Source organism: Trachemys scripta, chromosome 7 (assembly GCF_013100865.1).
Source record: "Trachemys scripta elegans isolate TJP31775 chromosome 7, CAS_Tse_1.0, whole genome shotgun sequence".
NCBI lineage: Eukaryota > Metazoa > Chordata > Testudines > Emydidae > Trachemys > Trachemys scripta.
The window spans coordinates 821,909-835,205 of NC_048304.1; the positions used below are offsets into that span (position 1 = coordinate 821,909).

A 13,297-nucleotide genomic window follows, 5' to 3' on the forward strand; every position below is an offset into this window, starting at 1 on the left:
GGTGTGGAGGGGGGCGGGATTGGGCTGGGGGAGGGGATCCCCGGCTATGGGGTGTGGAGGGGGGCGGGATTGGGCTGGGGGAGGGGATCCCCGGCTATGGTGGGGTGGTTGCCTATAGTCACAGGATCCGTGTAATCCCATGTGCTTTCACCGGTGGTGCCTGGGATTCCTGCCATGTTCCCACAGGATGATCAGGGGAGCAGAGCTCCTGTGGGTACTGATGTCCATACCCTGAATGGCAGCGTGTCCCCCTGGCTCACCCCGCCCATCTCTCTGGCAGGGCTTGGGCTGTCTAGCGCCATGGCCTCCCGTGCGGGCCCCCGGGCTGAGGGCACTGATGGCAGTGACTACCAGCATCGAGAGAGGGTGGCCTCCCATTACCAGATGAGGTAGGTCTGAGTGCAGGCTGGGTTGAGCCCCCGGGCCCCATTCCGGGTCCCTGCCCAGTGAGCAGGGGCAGAGTGCAGAGCCGCCCAGCTGGACTGAGCTGGTGTCCGTGAATGACTGGGCGTTCCCTGGAGTATGTCTGTCCCCAGGGCACTGTGTGCTGGGATTCAGGGGGTTGCTAGACCTGTCTAAGGCCTGAAGGTCCAAGCTGGGGCAGGGTGTGTGTGTCCGGGGCAGGTCTGTTATGCTGCAGTGCAACCTCCCCCCTGCCCAGCCCATGGTGCTGTGCACACCAGCTCTGGGTCATGAGCAGCTCCCACCAGAGTGAGCATTGCAGGCTGGTGCCCATTGTCACGGACTCACAGATCGTGCCCACTCTTGTCCCCGTGCGGTCCGTGGGGTTGCCCCTTCCAGTGCGACAGCCCTTCTCGGGGGTCCACTCTCTCTCGGGGTCAGGCCCCTCCACCTCCTGGAGCCGCACCTCTCGGAGCCTTAGTACGTCTGTCTCTGCCGTGGGCCCCCTCAGGGAGTCCACTCGCTCTGGACCCTCGGGGCCTCCACCCCCGAAGGGGTTGATGCAACCCTGTTCTCTAGACTGGAGTGACTCTCAGACAGCATAAAACAGGAGGGTTTATTGAGAGTTGAACACAGCACAGGAAACTCTCAGGGCCTCAGGCCTGGCCTCCCTCAGCCCAGCACATCCCAGTCTCCCTGCATCCAGGTGGGCTCTGCCTGCTCCCCCTCTCCAGCCAAGAGCCCCCTGCTCCCAGCTGGGCATCTGAGATCACCAGCACCAGGCCCCGCCTCTGTCCATTGTCTTCTCTCCAGGTAAACAGGGTTGTAAACCGGGGCCTCCTCTCCTGCTTCTGTCCTCTGGCTGGAACCGGCTGGTTGGGTCACTGGGTCCTCACTCTGCAGCCCATTGTCCTCCCACTGGCCAGAACCGGCTGTGACTCCTCAGCTGGGCCTCCGGGTCACCAGGTCACCGGTCGCTGGAGTATCCATCCTCCCGGCCATCAGCTGGGTCCCCGAGTCCTCTGTCCAGTCCTCTGCAAAACACACTCCCTCTCCCCTCACCTCGTTAAACCAGTAACACCCAGGGAAACTGAGTCCCACCCCCTCCGCATGCAAACCATTGAAAACTCCACAGAGAACAAGAAAGCCCCCCACTTTGTCATACCCTGCCCCCGCCAGGGGTGCTTCCTGCACAAACCGGGCTGCTTGTGGCTTTGGCTGGCAGGGGGCAGAGGCCAGAGAGCGGCCAGGCTGACCTGCAGCTTCATTCTCTGTTGTGCTGTCCCGGAGCACTCTGCCCCCAGCCCCAGTCAGGGGGGGAGGCCCCGTCCATCTGCCAGGGGAAGCGGCTCAGTCAGGCTTCATGCCCAGCAGCTGCTTCCCGCTGGGACCTACTCAGAGGAATCTGCCCTTCCTGCCGGGCTCACCTGCTCCGTAGCCTTCAGGCTGGTGGTGCTCCAGGATCACGCCCTGCTGGTGCCTTCGTCAGTACCCCAGCGAGACACGTGCTGCCAGGGGCTGGTTTGCAGCCTCGCTCTGTTGGGGTCCTGGGTTCAGGCGGCTTCAGGCTCTGTCCACAGCTCTTGGCAGCCTGGCTGCCATCTCTCCTGCCTCTGGGTCCTTCCTGCCCCTCAGGCAACGCTAGGGAGCCCATCGAAGTGCGAGCCTGAGCCTGGCTTTCTCCCTCTCTGCAGTGTGGCCCTGAAGTCCGAGATAAAGAAGCTAATCTACATGCAGGTGGCCATCTGGCTGCTGCTCCTGGCCCAGATGTGCGTGGGTCACCTGAAGCTGCTGCCCCATGACCAGGTGGCCATGCCCTACCAGTGGGAGTACCCCTACCTGCTCAGCATCATCCCCTCTCTCTTCGGCCTCATGTCCTTCCCCCGCAACAACATCAGCTATCTGGTGCTGTCCATGATCAGCACAGGCCTGTTCTCGGTGGCACCCCTCATCTACGGCAGCATGGAGATGTTCCCCATGGCGCAGCAGCTCTACCGCCACGGCAAGGCCTACCGCTTCATCTTCGGCTTTTCCGCCGTCTCCGTCATGTACCTGCTGGTGGTGGTGGCGGTGCAGGTGCACGGCTGGCAGCTCTATTACAGCAAGAAGCTCCTGGACTCCTGGTTCAGCAGCACGCAGGAGAAGAAGAAGAAATGAAGCGGGACTGGGAGCCACACACCTGTATGACTGGGGGGGAGGGGGAGGATGCTGCCATCCCCAGGGGGCTGGATGGCACCATGGTGGGGGTCCCCATTTTTGGGTAGCTCTACTGGCAAACACTCAAAGCTCCCTATAGACTGGGCTGCCCTGCCACTCACCCCAGCTGGAGTGTGCTCAGGGCCCCTCCAGCCCTAGCCCTGGCTGGCAGTGACTGACCGTTCTTCAGTGGCTGGTGGGCCAGGGCTGGGTAGGGGGGCAGCTCCTGATGCGACCAGGGTACCCTCACCAGAAGTCCCCTGGCAGCACTTGGCTCTCGTGCCTCTGCCCGGTTGGCTGGGATGAGAGCGGTGTGCAGGCTGGGAGTGGCCCGGGGGCAGCCATCAGCCCTTCCTGATCTCCCCATTTCATGGAACAGAAAGGTGCCCTGACCCCAGTGCCGCTGCCCTGAAGTCTGACAACATGGCACAGCCCCAGGACTGCAGACAGTTGGCACAGCGCTGCCCACTCCCACAATGGCTTGTGCTGTGCTGGGCCAATGTCTGTGTCTGAGGCCCAGTCTGCACCAGTGCCCTGCCCGGATTGCCCGGGGGGCATGCAGGGCCCTCCCTTCCCCCGCAGGTGGGTGAATTCCATGCCTCTGGCTGGGAAGGAGCAGCTCCAGGTCACCAGAGAGCCAGTGGTCACAGGCCAGGTGCCTCCCAGCCCCCAGTGCCGCTGGCTGCGAGAGGGGCTGGGCTGGGGGGAGGGGAGTCGGGCAGTGCTGGGGCAGGGGGGCCAGAGGGGAGTCGGGCCGGGCCCGCCCCCAGCACTGGCACAAGCTGCTTCTCCCACGTGGAGTGACCGGAAAGGATGAAATAAAGAGCCCCCTTGCTGAGCAAGCAGCCTCCAGCATCCGTCTGCCGGGGTGGGGGAGGGCAGGTATCCTCGCTGCCCTGGGTTGATTTGTGTCCCCCTGAGTCTGTCCTGCTGGTGGGTCCCCAGAGCCCCCAGGGATGGCAGTGCCTAGACCCCTGCTGATCTGCCCCCCCCCCAGCGTGTTCGTCCTTCCAGCCCCCGTCTGTGCCCCTCTGAGAGATGAGCCTGTTGCCCCCCCTGAAAGCCAGCCCTGGCCACAGGAGGCTCCTGCCCCCACGCCCGGGCCCTGGCCAGCCTTTCAGGTGCTTGTTGGGCCCTGGCCTGGTGGGACAGGGGCGTTGGGCACAGGTTGGTTTGCCCTGAGGAGAGAGGCCTGCTCCTACCACCAGCTGTGCAGCCCGCCTCTCAGGGAGAGCAAACCAGGCCCAAGGCTGCCTGCTCCTGCCCCATTGCCAGGGGCTCTGCCTGTCCCAGTCGCGGGGGCGAGGGAGAGCCTGTGTCAGCAGCCATTAGAGGGAGCGCCCTGGGGGGCTGGGGACGAAGGTGGTCCCGATCTGGGGTGCACTATAGTGACAGGCCAGAGAAGAGGCTGTGGGGCGTGGGTGAGGAGGGACATGCCTGTTGTGGTGCTGGGGTGACCCTGCCTTAGGGGGCAGTTCTTTGGGCTGTGCCTTGGAGTGGTGAGGGGTGATGGAGCATAGTTCTGCCTTGGTGCCATGGCATCTGCTTCTGCACCTGGGGGCAGGACCTGATCCTGTGTCTGCTGCCGCCCTTGGAGGGGTCCGTTGCTGTGTGCCCCTCCCGCAGACCCATGGGCTTTGGGACTGGCTCTGGGGGCCCCCTGCAGCGAGCCAGAGCCCCAGGGGTCCCACTCGGGCCTCTGGGCTCCATCCCACTGCTCCAGCCCATGAGCTGTGCTCAGCGAGTGCCCGAGACAGAGCTGGGCAGAGACTCGTACCACCCTAGGGAGCAGGGCCCCTCTGCCAGCACCTGCAGAGACACAGCCAGGCCTATCAGTCGCCTCGCCCCAGCACAGGCAGCCCTGGGGGAGCCTCCCGCAGAGCCCAGCCAAGCTGTAGGAACCCCTGGGCTCCCCCTCTGGCTGATCCCCTGACGGACTCCCAGGGGTGCCCTCCCGCTTCCCCGCAGCCAGTGCTTACCCCCCCCCCCCGCCCCCTGTTCCCACTGGGGAGCTGCAACTCCAGGCTGGGGGTCGTGGTCCCTCGGGGGTCCTGGTTGCTAGGTGCTGGATTCCCCATTGGCTTCCCCATGCTCCACTGCTAGGGGGACTAAGGCCCAGGCAGCCTGGGGACACCCTCCCTCTGTCTGCTAGCCTGCCCCAGAGCACACAGCCCTCCCCCTGCCTGCCACGAGGCAGCAGAGGGGAAACTGAGGCCCGCAGGCTTCATACCACTAAGTGATGCTGGGGGCTGGGCTGTTCGCTTTCAAACGCGGGGCTCCCCTGCCAGCTCTGTGCCGGGGGGGGGGGCAGCACCCCCGGACACAGCCCAGCTGCCGCGTGAGGAGGCGGCTGCCGCTGCACGTGCTGCCCGCGCGTGGGCTCCCTGCATCTGCCACAGTCTCACAGGAAACCTGAACTAAACCAGGTCAACCGCCGTGTCCCCATTACCCTGCGGGGGCGGGGGCAGCGGGGAGACGGAGCTTTCGGGGGGGCAGCGCTCTGGGGCGGGGGTGGGGGGCCGCGGGGAGACGGAGCTTTCGGGGGGGCAGCGCCCTGCGGCGGGGGTGGGGGGGCAGTGGGGAGACGGAGCTTTCGGGGGGCAGCGCCCTGATCCGCGGGCTGCTGGCGATAATTCTCACCAGCATGTACTGGGCCTGGGGCTCCCTCGTGGGGAGCGCCCCCCCCCCCCCCGTGTTTGTTGCTCTGAGGGTCCCAGGCCTGGCCCCAGGGTCCCGGCTGCCAGGAAGCAGGTGTGAGCTGCCCTGCTGCTGGGGGCAGCTCCTGGCAGACACCTCGGTGCCAGGTCCCTGGCAGGGGCCACCGCCCGCTCTCCTGGGGAGTCGGGTCCCCCGGCACCAGCTGTGCCCCCTGCCGCCGAGTGTGAGCAGAGCTCGGCACCCCCCGCCCCGGGCAGCGGGGCAAGCGCCATCCTGCCGCCCATCCCCGCCGCACCTGGGCGCCCGCCAGGTATCTGGCACCAGCACAGCCGGGGCGGGGGGCGCCCCCCGCGATCCGGCCGAGAGGCAGAGCCCGGTGCGGGGCTGCCGGGGGCGGAGGGCCCCGGGGGGTGGCTCCCGCCCCGCCCCGCGATGATGAAGCGGGGCGGGCAGGAATGCGGCGGGGCCGGCCGGGCCGGGTGCCGGGTGCGCCCCGCGCAGCCATGCGCTAGCCCCGCTGATGGGGCGTCCCGCGCCCTGCGCCCTGCTGCTGGCCGCCGTCCTGCTGCTGGCCGGGCCCCGGGCCGGAGCGCCGCGCCCCCGCGTCACCGCCAACTTCGTAAGGCTCGGGCGAGGGGTGCCGGGGGCTGCGGGGTCCCGGGGCCGGAGCCGGGGGTTCATCCCGGCAGCCACCCGCTCCTAGAGCCCCGGCGAGCACCCAGCGGCGAGGGGCCGGGCCGGGGAGTCCGGGCAGCTCCGTACCCCGCTCGCTGGCCGGGCCCTCCCGGGAGCTGGACGAGAACCAGCCCTGGCTGGGCCGGGGCCCCGGGACACTGAGGCCGGGTCAGGGGGCGCTTTGGGCGCTGTGATCCCCGCGCTGGGAACGGGGGATCCCGGGGAGCGGGGGCTAACGGGATTTGGGGCGCGCGGTTGTAGGGAGCGAGGCCGCCGCTGGGCCCGGCCTGACCCACCTGTAGGAGTGTGGGGCAGCTGGGCTGGGTCCGGGCCGCTGCAGAGCCTAGGGCGGGTTGTTTGTGTTCCGTGGGGCGAGCGGGGCCCGGGCCGGGGCTCCAGGGTGGGTCGGTAGCGGGGGTGCAGAGTAGGGTGCCCAGATGAGAGGAAGAAAATATCGGGACACGGGGGTCCGCCGGCGGAGCGAAATATCGGGACAAACAGCTAAAAATCGGGGCGGTCCCCGGTCTGGTCCCCCTAGTGCAGAGAACAGGGCTGGCTGGGTGGCAGGTGCAGTAACGAACCGGGCTCTGTAATGAGGAAGAAATGGCTGGTCCAGCAGCTAGCAAGAAACGGGGCAAAATGAGACCGGGACAAAACCTGGAGAGGGAGGGAGCCACCGCCATCAATCTGCCTTGGCTGGGCCCCAGGGCCGGGGTCAGCGCTGCATTGCCGGGGCGGGGAAGCGCCGCAGGGTTAGAAACCTGCCTTGCAGTGACAGGGGCGAGGGGCTCAGTCTGGTAAGCGCCCCACGAGCCGGCCCGGGGCGAGGGAGCCCAGCCTGTCCCTGCCCCACGGGAACAGATCGTGGGCGATGGGCTGTTGGCTCCGGCAGCGAAGGGGAACCCGGCCCTGGGGCTGGAAGCTGCTGCTAGGCAGACAGGGAATGAGGCGAGATTGGACGGGGAGGGTTTCCTGGGGCAGGGCGGGTGGGGGATTCTCCATCCCTGGCCATGGTTCAGTGGGGAGCGGGTGTTTGCCAACAGCTCTGCTCGAGGGGCTCCAGGGGGCAGGTCTCTGCCTCGCTGGGCACGGGGCCAGACATGGGGATCGCGATGGTCCCTGCTGGCCTGGGGACTTAGGACTGAAACGTGGGCAGCAGGTTAAAATGGAGGAAAGGATCCGCTTCTTTACACTGGGTGTAATTAGCCAGTGGAACTTACTGCCACATGGAATCCTTGAAGCCAAGAGCGAGCTCGGGGACACTTGTGTGAAGAATGGGGGTGCCCGTGGTTACACCGGGAGTGGAATCAGTGCATGGGCAGGGCACACACTGCCGGGGCCAGGGGAGCGTTCCAGAAATGCCAGGGGGGCTCCTGTTCCTGCCTGAGAGCAGCTGGTGCTGGGGACTGCTGGGGACGGGGGAAAGAGGGGTGGATTCCCTGGGGTCCCCATGTGGGGGAGGGGGTGGATTCCTCACTACAGGTAAAAAGAACAGGAGTACTTGTGGCACCTTAGAGCCTAACACATTTATTTGAGCATAAGCTTTTGTGGGCTACAGCCCACTTCATCAGATGCATGCAGTGGAAAATACAGTAGGAAGATATATATAGATATATACACAGAGAACATGAAAAAATGGGGGTTGCCATACCAACTCTAACGAGACTAATCAATTAAGGTGGGTTATTATCAGTCCGGTTTGGCTAATGTACATGGCAGAGGGGCATTGCTGGCACATGATGGCATATATCCCATTAATAGATGTGCAGGTGATAACCCCCTGATGGTGTGGCTGATGTGGTTAGGTCCTATGATGGCGTCCCTTGAATAGATATGTGAACAGTCTCTATGCAAAAGAATAAATGGACACAAATCAGACATCAAGAATTATAACATTCAAAAACCAGTCGGAGAACACTTCAACCTCCCTGGTCTCTCTATTACAGACCTAAAAGTCGCAATTCTCCAACAAAAAAACTTCAAAAACAGACTCCAACGAGAAACTGCAGAACTGGAATTAATTTGCAAACTGGACACCATTAAATTAGGCTTGAATAAAGACTGAGAGTGGATGAGTCATTACAAAAACTAAACTTTCCCCGTGCTAATGTTTCCCCTACTGTTACTCACACCTTCTTGTCAACTGTTGGAAATCTTGATTATCACTACAAAAGTTTTTTTTCTCCTGCTGATAATAGCCCACCTTAATTAATTACTCTCGTTACAGTTGGTATGGCAACCCCCATTTTTCACGTCCTCTGTGTATATATATCTTCCTACTGTATTTTCCACTGCATGCATCTGATGAAGTGGGCTGTAGCCCACGAAAGCTCAAATAAATGTTAGTCTCTAAGGTGCCACAAGGACTCCTGTTCTTTTTGCTGAGAGAGACTAACACGGCTGCTACTCTCAAACCTGTCACTACAGGCAGTTTAGCACTGTTCTCGGGGGGGCGGCTCACAGGGGGCCGTGTCTGTTTCTGGCTCTGTGGCCTGACCATGCCATAAGAACCTAAGAGTGGCCATAGTGGGTTAGACCAAAGGTCCATTTAGCCCAGTGTCCTGTCTGCCGACAGTGGCCAATGCCAGGTGCCCCAGAGGGAATGAACAGAACAGGGAATCAGCAAGTGATCCATCCCCTGTCGCCCATTCCCAGCTTCAGGCAAACACCATCCCTGCCCATCCTGGCTAGTAGCCATTGATGGACCTATCCTCCATGAACTTATCTAGTTCTTTTTTGAACCCTGTTACAGTCTTGGTCTTCACAACATCCTCTGGCAAGGAGTTCCACAGGTTAAGCGCCAGGCCTGGCTTCTGGGCTTCCTGGCTGTCCTCGGCCTGCTCAGTTCTCAGCTTGCTCCTCGCCCCACAGCCAGGCAGTGGTGTGGGGCAGCCAGCCCTTTGCTGCAGTCCCTGGCCACCTGCCCAGTGGGTGGGTGGCAGAAGGGGCCCACAGGTGCCTGCATTGGGCCCGTGGGCAGGAGGGCAGTGACCTTGTCTGGGACGCAGGCTGGGAGTTAGAGGTGCGAAGGGCTTGTTAGCTTGAGCATCAGTCCAGAAAGCAGCTGGGGTTGGCCCTGCCCTGGGCACCCCGGGGTCCAGCTGGGGGCACCCTGCTTGGAATGACTGTTTGCGCAGGCGTTGCGACGACGATCATTTAACCACAAAGCTCTGGATTCGCTCCAAAGGCCAAAATGTGGCTCCCTAAAAGCAGTTCCCCACATCAAGGCACTAAGCCAGGGCTGCCTCGACCCATGGCGGTCGCTCCGGTGTGGGCAGGCAGGTATTAGCACTGGACGCTGCACGAGTTCCCCTCTTACCACCTTAGCAAACCGGCCGAGGGTCAGACCTTGGCTAGGGCCAGGAGAGCCGTCTCTTCCCTAGTCCGTCATTGGCTGCACCGTGCCTGATTCCGCTCACTTCCCCCCAACCCAGAAATAAGGGAACTTCCGTGGGTCACTGCTGGAGGGATCCCGGCACCCACTTCTCCTGAGCCCACAGGCCTGGGGCCTGTCACTCACGCTGACATCCCACCTGCATGGAGAGCTGTCCTTCACCCGGCTCTGCTGCAGGCCTGTATTCCCGCAGCCCGGGGCCTACCTGCGGCCCGTCAGGGGAGCCAGCGGAAAACGTGCCAGGCACGTGCTGCTGCTCTGGGTGAACCCCAGCCCCGTCTCAGCCCTGAACTTGTTGTACTTAAAGTCCTGCACAGGATCTTTTCAGGGGGAATAAGGCAAAACGCCACATTTATTAGTAATACATGTATTCATTAACACTGTATCATATGCATATAATATATTACACTTACACTCACACACACACAAACACACTCCGTCTTGTTGTTACCAATTAGTTGCTCCCCTTAACTTCACTGGCCAGGTGAGTTAGATGGGGGAGGGGGTGGAGCTGGGCTTCTGCCGATCCGGGAGACCCGGGGTCCTCTGCAAGACACCTCACTTTTATAGCAGCTTCCCTCTTATGCAAATCTGTACCAGATTCAAACTCTGTGTCTGTGTCCATTGGTCCTTTGTGCTGCTTTCTTTTGAGTGTTGTCCCAATGCTGCAAAGAGGGTGTTTCCAAAAGAAGGTGCTTTCTTCTAACCCCCGAGGCCGTCGGTATGTCTGCTTGTCTTTAATGAGCCCACTTGACACGTTTTATTGTCCTTGGGTCTGGCTCCCAGCCCCTCTCCAAGGGTTGAGGCTGTCTGAAGGTGCTGCCTTCCATGCCTTGCTCATCCACACCTCATTCATTCAACAGGGCAATTGATTAAGAGTGGGGGGGGGCGAGAGCTCTTGTACTACTGCTAGCAAAAAGAAATTTGTCTTCTATCTTATTCTATCCTTAGGGGCTATAATATTATACCAAGGGCAATGCAAAGTTTCTAAATGAGGCTTTGAAACAAAGTCCCATGAAAACAGAGGTCACCCGTGGGGAGACCCACCACAAGGTTCTATGAAGAGGCACAATGTAAAGTCATATGAAAATTATCAGAGATTTATCTACAAACTGCTCAGCCGGGGGAGCCTGCTGGGAGCGGAGATAAACCACTGCGGCTTCCCTGAGCAGAATACTCATGGGGGTGCTGTGGGCCACGGGGGGAGGGGTGGCTCTGGGTGCCAGGGGCCGCCAGGGGTGGGTGGGGTGGCTCTGGCCCTGTGGGCCGCCGGGGTTGGGTGGCTCTGGGTGCCGGGGAGCACCAAGGACAGGGTTGCTGGGGACTGCCGGGGGGAGGGGGTGCTGGGTGCTACCTGTTGGCCAAGGCCTCCCACTAACACGGCTCCTTGTCCTTTGCTCACAGGCCTGCAGAGTCAGGGGTAAGTAAATCCGCTCTGTTAGTGGTGCTGGCTGTGGGGCAGGCAGGGGGCAGCTGGGGCGCTAGGGGGCAGCACTGCTCGGTCCCTCCCTCCTTCCACCTGCGGCTGGGTCACAACTGTGCCAAGCTGGGGTGCGGTGGGAGGGGGCCATACTGGGAGTCTGCCAAGGAAAACCAGACTCTGCCTTCAGTGGTGGTGCCAGCTCCCATGCAGTCAGTGCTGCCCCCAGCGGGCTGCTAGGGGGTGCCGGGCTGTGGGGCGGGGACTCAGCGGGGGTGCTCTCCCCTCACTGTCAGTGCTGACCCCAGTGCAGTGCCAAGGTCCCTGTACTGTGGGGGGGGGTACCCCAGGGGAGGGACCCAGCGGGGACTGGCAAGGCTGGGTGTCACGGGGTCCCCGGCCGATGCTGGAACTGCTCCCTGCGCGCCAGGCAGGACTCTGGGGGAGCCTCCTCTCCCTGAGCAGACTGTCCCCGGGCAAGGAGCTTCCTGGGTCTGACCTGGAGCATCCAGCCTCCCCTGCCCCACCGTGTGCTTCCCGCAGCGAGTCCGCTTGGGCAGGGTCCGGGGGCAGCCAGAGGGTCCTGCCCCCCAACTCCGTAGTCAGCCGTGACTCTCAGCCAGCCAGTAACACAGGTTTAGTACACGACAGGAACACAGTTCCAAACAGAGCTTGTAGGTCCAGAGAACAGGACCCCTCAGTCAGGTCCATCTTGGGGCCAGGTCCATCTTGGGGCCAGGTCCATCTTGGGGCCTTCATTTTCCCAGCCAGCTCCAAACTGAAACTCTCCAGCCCCTCCTCTGTCCTTTCTCCCTTTCCCGGGCTAGGAGGTCACCTGATCTCTTTGTTCTCCCACACCTCCAGTTGTAGGGTTACCATATTTTGAGTGTCCAAAAAGAGGACACTCCACGGGGCCCCAGCTCCGCCCCCGCCCCAACTCCACCCCTTCCCCAAAGTCCCCGCCCCAACTCCGCCCCCTCCCCTGCTTCCCGCGAACATTTGATTCGCGGGAAGCCTGAAGCAGGTAAGGGGGGCGGGGGGGAGGAGGCGCGTCTCCAGCCTGGGTTGGCTCGGGCCCTGGGGTGCCGGCCCCGGGCCAGCCCCCGGCCGAGCACCCCCGGCCCGGCCCCAGCCCCCAGCCCCCCGCCCGGCCCCCGCCCCGGCCCCCCGCCCCCCACCCCCGGCCCGGCCCCAGCCCCCGGCTCAGCACCGCCGGCCCTGCATGTCCCGATTTTCCCGGACATGTCCGGCTTTTTGGGATTTCCCCCCAGATGGGGATTTGAAGCCCAAAAAGCCGGACATGTCCGGGAAAATCCGGACGTATGGTAACCCTATCCAGTTGGCACCTTGCAGGGGAGGGGCCCAGGCCATCAGTTGCCAGGAGACAGGGTGTCGGCCCCTCTCTGTGTAGACCCCTGCACGCCCCTGTCCTCTAGAGCTCTCCAACAATCACACCCCCTTATCCCACCACCTAGATACTTAAGAAAGGCACAGGGGAAACTGAGGCACCCACACAGTAGTCAGAGAAAACATTAAGAACAGTCCCACTTCGTCACGCTGGGGTTGCCCCAAGTGTCTGGAATGCAGAGCACTGGGGAGTGTAAGTGACTGGGAGTCCCTGCTCGGCGGGCAGCCCTGCAGTGCACTGGGGGGCCCAGATGGGTCTTTAACTCCTCTCCTCTCCTCCAGCGGACAGTGCCCTCCCAAGGCCCCGGTGCCGCCAGAGGGAGCAGGATGGAGCAGGCCTGTCCCCGCCAGCCCTAGCTCTGAGCACCGCCCGGCTGTGCCAGGCCTCCCGCGACTGCCAGCCGTGCGTGCGTGTGCGTCTGGCCCTGCACACCGCAGGTAGGTGGGCCGGCCTCACCTGCACCCCGTTTTAGAGTGGGTCCCTGGAGCCCTGCTTGGACCCATGGCCATGGAGACTGGGCCCTGTCTGAGCCCCCCTTCAGGCTAGGGGCACCCACAGAATTCCTGGGAATGACCCTGGGGGGGACTCATAGGGCTGGTTTCGGTGGGGGCTGGGGGGGGGCTGCAGAGGCCCTTGGTAGGGCCTGCTGTGAATTTGGGGCTCACCCCTTTCTCTCTCCCCCAGGGCTGGGGAGTGTCTGTGGGCTGCGGCTGGATTTCCTGGTGCTGGGCTCCAACAGGGCCAGCTGGCTGAAGGTCTGGAGAAAGCAGCCGGAGGCTGCAGGCTCCCTGGTGAGTCAGCGCAGACCATGCCCAGGGCTCCTGGTTCGTTCCCTCCTTGGCACTGCTCGGTGCCAGCCGTCCAGTTCCTCCTGCTGCAAGGAGCTGGACAGGCTCGGCTGGCACCGTGCCCTAGGAGCCGTGCCTGCTCACGGGGTCTGTACCGGGGCACAGGGAGGGGGCTGGGGGGGGGTTCCCATGGCAGTGCTGGGCGGGGGGCTTGCAGGGTAGGGGAAGGGGAAGGCTCTGGAGGTGGGGAGCTTGTGGTGGGGCAGAGGCAGGGGGAGGTTGTGGAGGTGGGGGGCTGGTGGGGCGGAGGCAGGAGGCTCGCAGGGTGGGGGCGGGGGACTCGGGGGGGGGAACTC

At 63.1% G+C, this 13,297-nt stretch overlaps 2 protein-coding genes across 2 annotated transcripts in view; both read left to right on the plus strand.

Annotated features, from left to right (window-relative positions):
- The window catches only part of JAGN1 (jagunal homolog 1), a 9,803-nt gene extending 6,248 nt beyond the window's left edge, over window positions 1–3,555 (plus strand). The window contains exons 2-3 of the mRNA XM_034777442.1: window positions 281–389; window positions 2,097–3,555. Coding sequence (XP_034633333.1) covers window positions 301–389; window positions 2,097–2,559 — 552 coding nt within the window. The 5' untranslated portion in view covers window positions 281–300 and the 3' untranslated portion in view covers window positions 2,560–3,555. The remainder of the gene's footprint in view (window positions 1–280; window positions 390–2,096) is intronic.
- A 2,174-nt stretch (window positions 3,556–5,729) lies between these two features.
- Window positions 5,730–13,297, plus strand: part of IL17RE (interleukin 17 receptor E) — a 26,296-nt gene continuing 18,728 nt past the window's right edge. The window contains exons 1-4 of the mRNA XM_034777440.1: window positions 5,730–5,875; window positions 10,730–10,745; window positions 12,435–12,590; window positions 12,838–12,944. Of these exons, the coding sequence (XP_034633331.1) occupies window positions 5,777–5,875; window positions 10,730–10,745; window positions 12,435–12,590; window positions 12,838–12,944 (378 nt within the window). The 5' untranslated portion in view covers window positions 5,730–5,776. The remainder of the gene's footprint in view (window positions 5,876–10,729; window positions 10,746–12,434; window positions 12,591–12,837; window positions 12,945–13,297) is intronic.